Source organism: Paramormyrops kingsleyae, chromosome 24 (assembly GCF_048594095.1).
Source record: "Paramormyrops kingsleyae isolate MSU_618 chromosome 24, PKINGS_0.4, whole genome shotgun sequence".
Classification (NCBI taxonomy): Eukaryota; Metazoa; Chordata; class Actinopteri; order Osteoglossiformes; family Mormyridae; genus Paramormyrops; species Paramormyrops kingsleyae.
This window is the reverse complement of record NC_132820.1, coordinates 23507902-23518902: the sequence shown is the minus strand read 5'-3', so window position 1 is coordinate 23518902 and position 11001 is coordinate 23507902. Positions and strand designations below refer to the sequence as shown.

The 11001-nt window shown below is 41.5% G+C and overlaps 1 protein-coding gene across 2 annotated transcripts; it reads right to left on the bottom strand.

Moving 5' to 3' along the window:
• Window positions 1-3615: 3615 nt before the first annotated feature.
• On the bottom strand, window positions 3616-10993 carry LOC140582273 (uncharacterized). Of its 2 annotated transcripts, XM_072706562.1 has the most exons (5): window positions 7500-10993; window positions 5998-6542; window positions 5576-5719; window positions 4912-5149; window positions 3616-4398 (listed from the first exon to the last, which is right to left on the bottom strand). In XM_072706562.1, the coding sequence occupies exons 2-5, from the start codon at window positions 6118-6120 to the stop codon at window positions 3731-3733; spliced, it is 1173 nt and encodes a 390-aa protein (XP_072562663.1). In that variant the 5' UTR covers window positions 6121-6542; window positions 7500-10993; the 3' UTR covers window positions 3616-3730. The 2 variants fall into 2 exon arrangements, 1 of the variants encoding a protein (XP_072562663.1); XR_011985201.1 differs by lacking the exon at window positions 4912-5149 and having other exon boundaries at window positions 4261-4398.
• Between the last annotated feature and the right edge of the window lie 8 nt (window positions 10994-11001).

The window sequence follows — 11001 nt, the reverse complement described above, 5'->3', positions numbered from 1 at the left end:
TGAAGGCCCAGTTTTAGCTTCTAGTGTCAGTATTGTGTATGAATAAAATGCAAAAAAATATCCCTTTGTCCACTGGTGTCCCCTTGTTGCCCTTACCCTGTTTGTCCCTTTATCCCCTTTCCCGTGAATACTGTCACACTGCAACTCTAGACTGGAGATCATAACAGCATCTTACCTATAGTTTTAAAAGAGATGAGGGATATTATTTAACTTTGCTATTTCAGAAATCTGTATCTGTTGGTGTGTTACTAATATAACACCCATATTCAAAAAAGGGGATAGAAGTAATCCAACAAACTATAGGCACTTGGAAAAGTAATGGAAGCTATAATCCAAGCCAAAATGGTGGACTACTCTTGGTGTATGTTGTTGCTGCCATGTCCCACTCTCGCAAATGTTGGGAAGCAATTAAAAAGGCCAGTAGCATGTTGGGTTACATCTCTAGGTGTGTGGAGTTTAGGTCAAGGTAGGTGAAGCTTAAGATTGTACAATTCCTTGGTAAGACCCCACCTAGAATATTGTGTGCAGGTTTTGTCACCTTACCTTAAAAAGGACATTGCTGCCTTTGAAAGGGTTCAACGTAGGGCTACAAGAATGATTCCCGGTCTTAGTGAAATGTCTTATGAGGAGAGGTTAGCTGAGCTGAATCTGTTCAGCCTCGAGCAAAGGAGACTAAGGGGGGACATGATCCAGGTATGTAATGTAGAGCCCTACTAAAAAGGTCTATTAAAATAAAGTTTTATTGGTTATTTATTTAATTTTATTATTGTTTGACTTCAAGTTCATATTTGTTGTTTTACATAAAGAAAAAAGGGGTTTAAAATTGATGTGATCTTTAAAAAAAAATCTAAGTTTGTGTTTTATTTTAAAAGAAAGGTTATCGATTAACCAATGACACGTCTTGAAAATGACCCCGGAAGGGGAGGGGTGAGGCAACGGAGGGGAAAGAGACGTGTGGGGTTTTTTTTTCTTTTGAGGAGATAACAGTTAAAATACTCGCAATCTATTGGTTTAAAAAGTTAAGAACTGAAAGCTGTTTTATTTTCTACATTCACCAAACAACAAAGGGTTGATAGAGTTATAGAGAGTTCAGCGAGAGCGAGTGAGTAACTCGGATGGAACTCATGAAGACGGGGAGATCTGGACTGTGAGATGGAGGCTGTTCCGGTGGTCAACGAGGCCTGTGTGGTCGCGAACTGAGGATACGCGTGGACGTGATACCCCGATGCTTCTTTGCCGTTCCACAAGAGGATATCAGTGACGATCGGATTTGCTTATCAGTTCATCTTGTTTCCTGAAATGGTGCTGTGTTTTTGAACTTTGTCGTTTCATGGGAATTTGTGAGTACTACTACCTGTTGCAAATTCACGTGAGCTCCAACGTTGCGCGCCATCGAAAGACTAAAATCCCAGCTGGGTATTACTTTAATTTGGGTATTTTTCATGTTATGTTGTTATGAAACTTTGTTTATTACGAGTGTGTAAGGCTGGAGGCCTTGCAGGCCCCGTCGGTCTGAGCTCTGGCAAGCCTGTAATGCTCCACCCAGTGTCCTGAAGCAAAGGTCCACCGGCTCCGACAAGACTGGACCCAAATCACCTGATCACCACATCAAAAGGGACACCTCACCCCCACTGGGCGGCCAGAACCCTGCTGTCAAAGTCCAGTGATAAGGCCTGGCTGCGTCAAGACACAGATGCATCCTACATTCACTAACTCACACTTACACAGGAGGAATACATTAGGGACACACACACCCATGTTTGGTCTCGTTTGAATGGTCACAGTACGACGGGCACAATACTCTCAACCTTAAAGCGGCATGTTTTCACATAAGAGAAATATAGAAAGTAAGACTAAACCCTCCAAAGTGGAGGATCTTATCACCTGGTAGAACAAAGGAGTTGTCACGTTCCCCCTAAAGCAATTTGATTGGCTGAGGGTCTAAGAATTGATTAGATCAACAGTTCTCCAAGACACACACACAAGATCAGAGCAGGCCCTAAAATAATCAATCACAACCTTTGATACAGCCTGTCACCTGGTTTGGAATACTTAAGGAAGAGCTCGAGAGTAGCACGGGGAGTCACTCTGTAATCAGAGCTCCCACATAGTGCTGTATGAATCTTCATCTGTAATCAGATATTTTCTGCAGTTACTATGTGTCCACTCAGCTGAGATATGGAATTGTTATATACTTTTAATTGGATTATATACTATATATTATATTATATATTATATATATATATATAGGAATTGTGGCCACATGTTAAAATTATTGCAACGCTATATTTGGTTAAATTGGTGTAATGTATATTAATTGTGAATAACCTGTGTTTGATTACTTCTTGGCTGTCTGACTTTGCTGAACCTCTGCATGTTCCTCAGAGACTGGGGTTATTCTAACACTCTCTTGCAACCTCTGAATCGACCCCGTTCTACGAGACCCGATGCGGCTGCCCAAGTTGAGTTACGGTGTATGCCGGCTCAGCCTCTGAGGTGCGCACACGCTGGGTTACGGTAAAAGACCGGCTCAGCCTCTGAGGCGTGCACACGCTGGGTTACGGCAGGTCCGGCCCAGCCTCTGAGGCGCGCACAAGCTGAGTTACGGCACAAAGTCCGGCTCAGCCTCTGAGGCACGCACACGCTGGGTTACGGTAGATCGTCTCAGCCTCTGAGGCGTGCACACGCTGAGTTCCGACACAAAGTCCGGCTCAGCCTCTGAGGTGCGCACACGCTGGGTTACGGTAATAGACCGGCCCAGCCTCTGAGGCGTACACACGCTGAGTTACGGCACCAAATCCGGCCCAGCCTCTGAGGCGTGCACACGCTGAGTTACGGCAGACATCGGCTTAACCTCTGTGGCCCTCACTAGCTCGGATTCGGCAATGGTCAGCTGAGCCTCTGGGGCGTTAAGGGCCGCCGGGTCATGACGGGTATCCAGGCTAGCATTGTATCAGAGTCACGGATCGCCTTCTCGGCCGAGGCGAATCCGATGCGCCCCATCGTCCGGGATTAGTGGGAGTTCAGCAATAGAAGGCACAGCCCAGAAGTAATCTAAATAACCGACATGTCATGACTAAACTTGCCAATAAAGATCTTTACTTAAAATGGAGTCAGATGTAATTTGGTCTTTACCTACAACGGGTAAGTAACTTTACAGAAGCGCTCGGAAGGATCCACACGCATTTCAAGCCTTCGGCTGTCCTATTGGATTCCGCCATTGGGCCAGTGGACGGTTCCCCTACAAGTGTTTCAACTGAGGTTGATTTTGTTTATAATTTGTAGATTGGGTCATATGCCCTAAAGGGAGTTAAATCCTAGGAAAATAACAAAAGATAAAAAGGGTCAACATTTAATAAATGTAAACGTTTATCGAATACCTGTTTTCTTTGTGATTTTCATGTGAGGGAAAATTAGGGAGTAATTTCAGTGGGATTTTAATTTACTCTAGGTAACAGAAGGCAGTAAGAAACCACTTCAATAATCTATTTACAGGGTTCTTGCAGGTTTCAGTAAGTTAAATTTAAGACCTTTTTAAGACATTTTAAGACCATTATGAGTAAAATTTAAGACCAACACGATGCATTATAAGAAACATTCTAATGGTACCAGAAATTCTCAAAACATTCTATTTTTATTGATTCAATATTAAAACAGATAATCAAAATACTTAAAATGATAGAACTTGACATACATATTCCCAACACAACACTAGCCTAGCACATACAACCTAATCCTGCATATGCTGGAGTTCATCCCCTTTAGCACCGATTTCAGTTTCAAGGACTTTCAGTTCAGCAAGTTTTTCTTTGTACGCCCTTCTCAGGGCATTGGACTTGAAGAGAAGTTGAGCCATCTTGGAGCCAGCCCGCCTCTCAGCTTCTTCTGCAAGTACATCTGCCTCTCTGACAAGACAGGCGGACACATCCTCCAAGCTTGTCTTCCTTTTCTTAAGGTCCTGCAGAGACTGCTCAGCCAGCTTTCTTTTCTGGCTCTGGGATTCCTTTTCTTTTGTGATGCGCTCTTCGTCCAGAAAGAGGCGGTATTTTGACCGAGCTGCACCCACAGATGCCATAAGTTCCTTGGTGAGGGGGACCTGAGTGATACCCCCATGCATTGCAACATAGTCACATATCAACCTTTGTGCAACGATTGTGTGTTCTTGCATGTTTTCGGTCTCCACCTCCTTGTTGATAGAAAATCCCCTTTCAACAGAGGCCTGGCCATGTGAAAGCAGCAGTAATTTCTGGCAAAAGTCCCAAGCAGCAGGGTAGGGTCGGCTTAATCTCTCACGCAGGAAGGTGTCTAGGCGTCTCTCAAATGCCTGGAAGGCAAGAAATTCTTCATTTCTCGCCTCAACAGACAGGAAAGATTCAAATTGTTGGACAATGGCATCCCCTACAACAAAGTGTGAGAAAATAAGAAGTCAGTCAAATATGCATTTCATGACTGAAAATATTGCCACTTCTGTCTTGTTTTCTCTTCATTTTTGTATTGTGCCAACACACATAAAGGAAATAAACATGTATACCAAAACCAACTGTAAAGGCAAAAAGTGTAACAGTGCCAATATTTTTGGCCATGGCTGTAAATCACTGTGTTAGATAAAGACACTATCACCAAATGTCTGCAATAACAACAAAAACCTGTATAAAATGATGGAACTTATTCAATGCATCTGAGCCATAGGTAGCAGGTAGCACGGCAACAGGTAGAGGACCATCACAAGAGGGAATGATAAAAGTGAAACATCCATGCTAAACTAGCCCTGTTAGGACATTGGAAAAGTGTCAAATGGCAAAGCATATGTCTGCAACTAATGCTCTGAATAAAGTCCGATAAAAAAATCAAAGGATAGTTGAGCATGGTATTCAAACTTTGGTTCATAACCCCTTCCAAAACTATTCCTACCAGCAGGTACACCTCCTGTCAGGTGCTTGTTTTTCAGGAATGCCTGGACAAGAGCCTTCATCTTATTTTTGCATCTGTCTGGGTCCCTGAACATGAGAGATGGATCCAGACACTCCATCTGCATAACTGTTGCATATTTCAAGGGGCTCTTCTCCTGTGCTTTTCTTACGATGTTTGAGAAGCCCTGCAGACAATCCCTCCTAAATTTAAGGACCACTAGCTCTGCACTCTTACTGGCCTGGACAATAAAAAATACATGTCATTAATATCAAAATGGAGTTTAAGTACCATATGGCATGAAGTCATAGTGTTGGCCAATTATGTGACTTCATGCAATGAGGTCATACAATTTCTTATTTGCTGTGTTTGGAATGCCTCAGCAGAATCGTACTTGCGTCACATGGTCTATGTGAATCTACCCTTCATTATGGGGAATCACCATCCAAAATGCATTGCTTTAAAGGAGAAAGCAGGCAAAAATATAGGTTCCGTATTGGTCTGTATGCATTGGTCTATACTTGCAGCGTACATGTTGATCATAATTAATATCCAAACATGAATTTGTGTGTTTGTTCATGTTAACATTGTAGTACTGATTCTAAACAAACATCACAGTATCTTAATTGGAAATCATAATTAATATCCAAACTACCAAACATAATACCTTGACTGCTGCCTCAGCACCCAAGCCGATATCAATCTTCTGGGGAAGAAGGAGCAAGGTCTTGTCAGATGTATCAAGTTTTGTGAGCTGAAGGGGAGTGATGTCTTGGAGGACCTCTCTCTTCACACAGCGTCTCAGTAGACTCTGTCAGTAGGCAAAAGTACCATTAGCCCATTTCATTTCCTTTTATCTTTTATCAAACAATGACATCATAATTCTAATCTAATTCAATAGGATTTCATTAATTTAAGAAGGCAATTAACCCAGACTTAGAATAGGAGACTGGCCCTACAACATTTTACATACAATCCCCAAAATGTGACAAATAGTTTGTTATTTTGGATAAAAGATTAATAAATAAACAAATAAGATGAGAAGCTCATGCCAACAAATCATACTACCCATATACAGTAAATAGTTACCTTAATCAACTCAGCCAAGTCTTTGCCAAGGAAAGGCATCACAGGTTCATCGGTCTGGTACATCTTCATGAATGGGTGGAAGGTCCTGGCCACAGTCATGAAAAAGTGCATCTTCGCTGTCATAAGGGGATCCTTAATGGCTGCCTCAATGGTGTCAAAAGACGCCGTCTTGGGGTTTAGCGTCACACATACAGCATGAGAGATGGCCAGACTGCCAGAGCCCGTTCAACAACTGGGAGATTTTCAAGCCACCTGTGGCCACAAAATGGCTTGGGAAACAGAGTACATTTTGTGATTTGTTTGTAGTCCTCCCTCCTTGCAGGAACGTTGTGGAAAACAGTGTGCATGGCCTTTTAAACTTTATCCACATTCCACATCGAAAATCCAGCCTTGAAGGCGTTATGAAGTGTGTGGAGTCCACAGCTGCCTACGGACACCATTTGTGCATGGTCCTGTTGGAGTAGGTCCAAAAGCTTCCAATTGACATTGGGCCCATCCATAGAGACTGAAATGAGCTTGCTGCGGTCCAATGGATGCAATGCCTCCTTTTGGAAAATAAGAAGAAATAAAAAGATTAAATAAATTAATGACCACACACATACATTTAACTGTATAAATTCAGCTACATGTTAAACTGCAACCTTTCTTCTGGTATGGAGCTGATGCAGATTATTAAAAGACATTCATTTTAAATTATAGTGAGGCTGAGAAGGAGTTTATCTCCACAGGTGTCCTTAACAAACAAAACGTACTTTTTACTTAAAAGTATTTTAAGTAAGTATTTGAAACTCACTCTACATTATCTAGCCTACTCGTTTTCATCCCATGCATAGGTTATATGCCGACTGAAAAATCATTAGGCTTTCATTTCCGTAGGATACAATGCTATCACACAGATCATACGATATACTGCTCTATCTGTGTGTGAGCTGGTCAGTGCGTGAACACAGAATAACCAGCTAGCCAAACTCGTTCACGAGCCAGGATCGTGAGCGCTTTGCTCCATTATTTTCTGTCTTCAAAGTTGACAGGTGAAAAGCGAGTAAAACTGCCACAAAAATGTAATGTACAAAAGAAACTAGGTTAAACCAGCCTAATAAGGTTGTTCTAACAAACCACTTAGCAGCTAGGCTAACTGAAAACCGCATTTATAGTTAGCTGAACAATGCATTGCATTAACCATACAAAGCTTAGCATAACACTGTAATCGCTAACACTTATTTACGAGTGAATGGAGAAACATTGTTCACTAATATTACGTCTACAGCAAGTAAATATGTAAACTAAAGTGAGAGACAACTCAGACTTACAGACATTGCTGTCGAGGGCATGAGAAAAAATATAAATTAGCCTATATGATTGTTATTCTATGGGACATTGATATGGAACGGAGCTTAAATGTTATGCCCTAATTTTAGAACTATTTTCAACAGTTAAACTGTCAACACAGCCAAACAAAAAACTCCATTCTATTTGTCCGGGCTATTAAAGCTGTCACTTACTTCGATGTGCTTCAGAAGGTCCTGCGCTGTCCCATGTCCCATGAACTGAGAGCCCAGATATCTCGACCGCACCTCCCCATTGCTCCAGAAATGAACGTGGAGATCCAGCTGCTTGGATTTGGTGGATGAGTTGAAGCTCTCGTTGAACATCAAGACATGCTGTCCGCTAATGGTGTTAATTAGATCTCTCTTGATGAAGTCCGCTATGCCAAATCTTGCTATATAAGCGATTTTGTTTGGTCCGCAGGTAAACATTTTTGCAATGTTTGAGTCGGGGAACATTGTCTGGAAAAGGTCACCAATATCATCACTGCTGTTATATGACAAATGTTTTGTCACTGTGTGGAGAATCCAAAGTACCTCAGATTTTGAGGTCTCGGTTGACCCGAAAGTAGCCCGAAGATCATTAGGTCTATGAAGGTCGACGAAGATGTAACGTGGAGTCCGGAGGGACCAAGCGACGATGATGTAGATGGCTGCTGGGATGGGGCACAAAACTGTGAGATGGTCTGACTCCGCTGAAGGCTTTTCATGGCAAGCTGGTGTTTGTCTGCTTTGGCATGAGACTCCAGCGCCTTTACACCCAATGTCCCCAACTGTATTACCTTCTTGCAGACTTTGCAGCGAGCCTCATGCCTACTGCTGGGGACAGCTTGTAACCAGCTGCAAAAATTGCCATTATCGAGCCAAGCGCCGTTAAACACACACTTACCCATCTTTAAAAGCTATACGCTTGACAACAGGGTGTCACTACCGAAAATGTAATTTCCGGTAATGTACACTTCTACAGGCTGGATACTGAACATTTTGCGGCAGACCGTGATTGCGTGATTCAGGGACGTGGACGTCGTGTATCATCATTCATTGGTCACGTATTGTGAGATGGGTCATCGATGTTTATATTTGTAGTTCAGCAGTCACTTTATTGTGGTATTTAAACCATTTTGCTTTGCCGTTTGTAATGTTTGCATCTGTGTTTGCATTTAGTGCCTGACAGTAATCTTACATAAGATTTTGTCCAAATGGTATTGCTGAATAGATGCCTTTTCTTTAGAAAACGTAATAAAATTGGGGTGTATATCAAAATTGTTCTTTATTCATGAACCAAAATTTTTAACCTGTTGTTTGAATTTTTAACCTTGTGTTTGAAGAAGGAAGTCGTTTTCCTTTGCCTGCTGGGCTAAAATGAAGGGAAAGGAAGCTAACAAAATGCTCCCCTTAGTTATGGACATGGGCATCATTTACCCTAATTCCTGTACATCTGGTTAATGTTTTTTTTTTTATTATACTTTAGGCCATTTTAAATCTTATTTTGTTTATCAAGGGGTTGTGATATATGTACAGCATTTTCTAAAATCACACCAAAATAATAGTAAAGAACTTTTATTTGCACAACGTAAACAACTAAACGCATGGATGTGCGGTTTGGCCCAAAATAAAACAAATATCATTTGCTTCATTTAGCACCACAACACACAGCTGCCATAACTGACATGAGTGTGTGGTAATTACACTGATACAAATAAGAAATGACTAAGGAGAAAAAAGAAGGCTTAGTTTAAGTAACTTCACAGCACATCGAACTGCGTGTAATACATAATGGTAATTTCATTTAGCACATTAATAAAAACATTAATGTCACCTTTGACTGTAAAATTGATGGCCGTACGCCATATTTTACGTCACTCCTTCTGAGGCACATTGGGTATTAATGCCCTGTGCGAAATAAAATCTTTTACAGTCAAAGGTCTTCATCATTATCCGGTTAAATCTTCTCTTTCCTCTCGCTGTGGACATTCTCATCAAAAATCAACAATGAAATGTGACGCGATGCCGTAAAAATAGCACGCCACCTTCCAGAAGTCGTAAGCATGCATATGTGTAGTAGCGTAAGTTACATTTTCGGTAGTGACACAGGGCTCTCAAGTTTTCCGAACTGTTTGTTTGCCTAGCTGCAGTGATCACGCAATGGGATTTGTAGTTTTATTACCACACAGACATCGGTGCAGACCAGTGTCTTGTTTTACAGCGTTTTACTATTTTATTTTCTGCGGAAAACGCTTTTTGGGAATTAATGGAGGTAAGAATTTTAAGACTTGGGTAAATTAAATTTAAGACCTAAGATGAAAATCTGGGCATTTTTAAGACATTTTAAGGCCTTAAATTTAACTTTCTGAATTTTAGACTTTTTAAGACCCCGCGGGAACCCTGTATTTACTTCTGAAAAACTGTACACTGATATCTGAGATCCGGGGTGGTAGATAAATGTTTTAATGCTTAGATGTGAACTGTCCTTTGTAATTTAAAGGTACGTAATGTGTAACTCTCCTTTCGGAATTTTATTTTATTTGTATTGCAATTTTCCCTAGACATATTTATTATTCGAGCTGTTCAACAGGAGAGGGCTACATTTGTGGGGGCTCGTCCGGGATCTTTTTTTTTTTCAATTTTATTCAGATTGTGTTTTCAGAAGCTGTGATGTTCTGTGGAAAGAAAATTGAAAGTGTTTTTTGAGAGTTCTATCTAGAGAGTTTTAACACTTAAAAGCGGGTTTTTAGGACAAATGGATAAAATGGAGCTTAGTGAGGTTATTGAATGGTGCAGGGAAAAAGATGTTGAGCTGGACAGAGTTTTTATTTTGAGAAATGTGCCTACAGACTGCGAAGACAGAGTAGTCTATAGTTCCAGGGCTTGGGAAATGCAAAGTGCTTGATCGCTGCGCTGACAAAACTAAACAATGTCAATTTGTTTTGATGGAAGTAGCTGGCAGCATTTCAAAGATGTATGTTCCTGCAGAGATTGGAGGACCTGAAGAGGGATCCTGGAACACACAGGTTGTTCATGTTACAGCTGAAACCCCTAAACAGAGTACGGAAGAAGAGTTCCAGGCTAATTTGAGCTCTTTTCTCCAAAAAGAGGGAAGACCCTTAGTTGACTTTCCAAGTCTTGCTTCCTCTACACCTGACCTCAACACTAAGCTAGTTGATGCTATAAACTCCCTGGTCCAAACGTGTCATCTGGCTTCATCTGAAGAAAGGGTCACATATAGAAAGCTGCATCCTTTCTCAGGGTTTATACCGACTCCTCCTGGGGAAGAAGAGTATGAGGTCTGGGTGGAGCAGACTACTCACATTCTGGAAGAAGGGCAGTGTTCTGATAACGTCAAGAAGCAGAGACTAGTAGAGTGTCTCAGAGGTCCTGCAGGAGATATTGTAAGGTTTGAGAAGACTGGAAATTCTTCTGCTACTTTCAGTGATTATCTTAGTGTGTTAGAGTCAGCATTTGGCACTACTGAGGATGCTGCAGATTTGATGTTAAAGTTTCGGGGCACCTACCAGAATGAAGGAGAGAAGCTCTCCTACATACTGAGGTTGGACAGGATGCTGCACAGTATGCTGAGGAAAAAAGGCATTGAGTATTCTTCCCTGAATCATCTTCGAATGCAGCAAATAGTCAGAGGTGCCCTTTCAAGTGACCTGGTGGCTATGCGTTTAAGGATGAC

Bases quoted from the DNA above. Each gene is read 5' to 3' on its own strand.
- LOC140582273 (XM_072706562.1), bottom strand. From the start codon at position 6,120: ATGACAGCGAAGATGCACTTTTTCATGACTGTGGCCAGGACCTTCCAC. The intron at 5,150-5,575 runs GTATTATGTTTG...TTTATTGTCCAG, and splicing joins GTGCTGAGGCAGCAGTCAAG to GCCAGTAAGAGTGCAGAGCT. The intron at 4,399-4,911 runs GTAGGAATAGTT...ACTTTGTTGTAG, and splicing joins GACAGGAGGTGTACCTGCTG to GGGATGCCATTGTCCAACAA.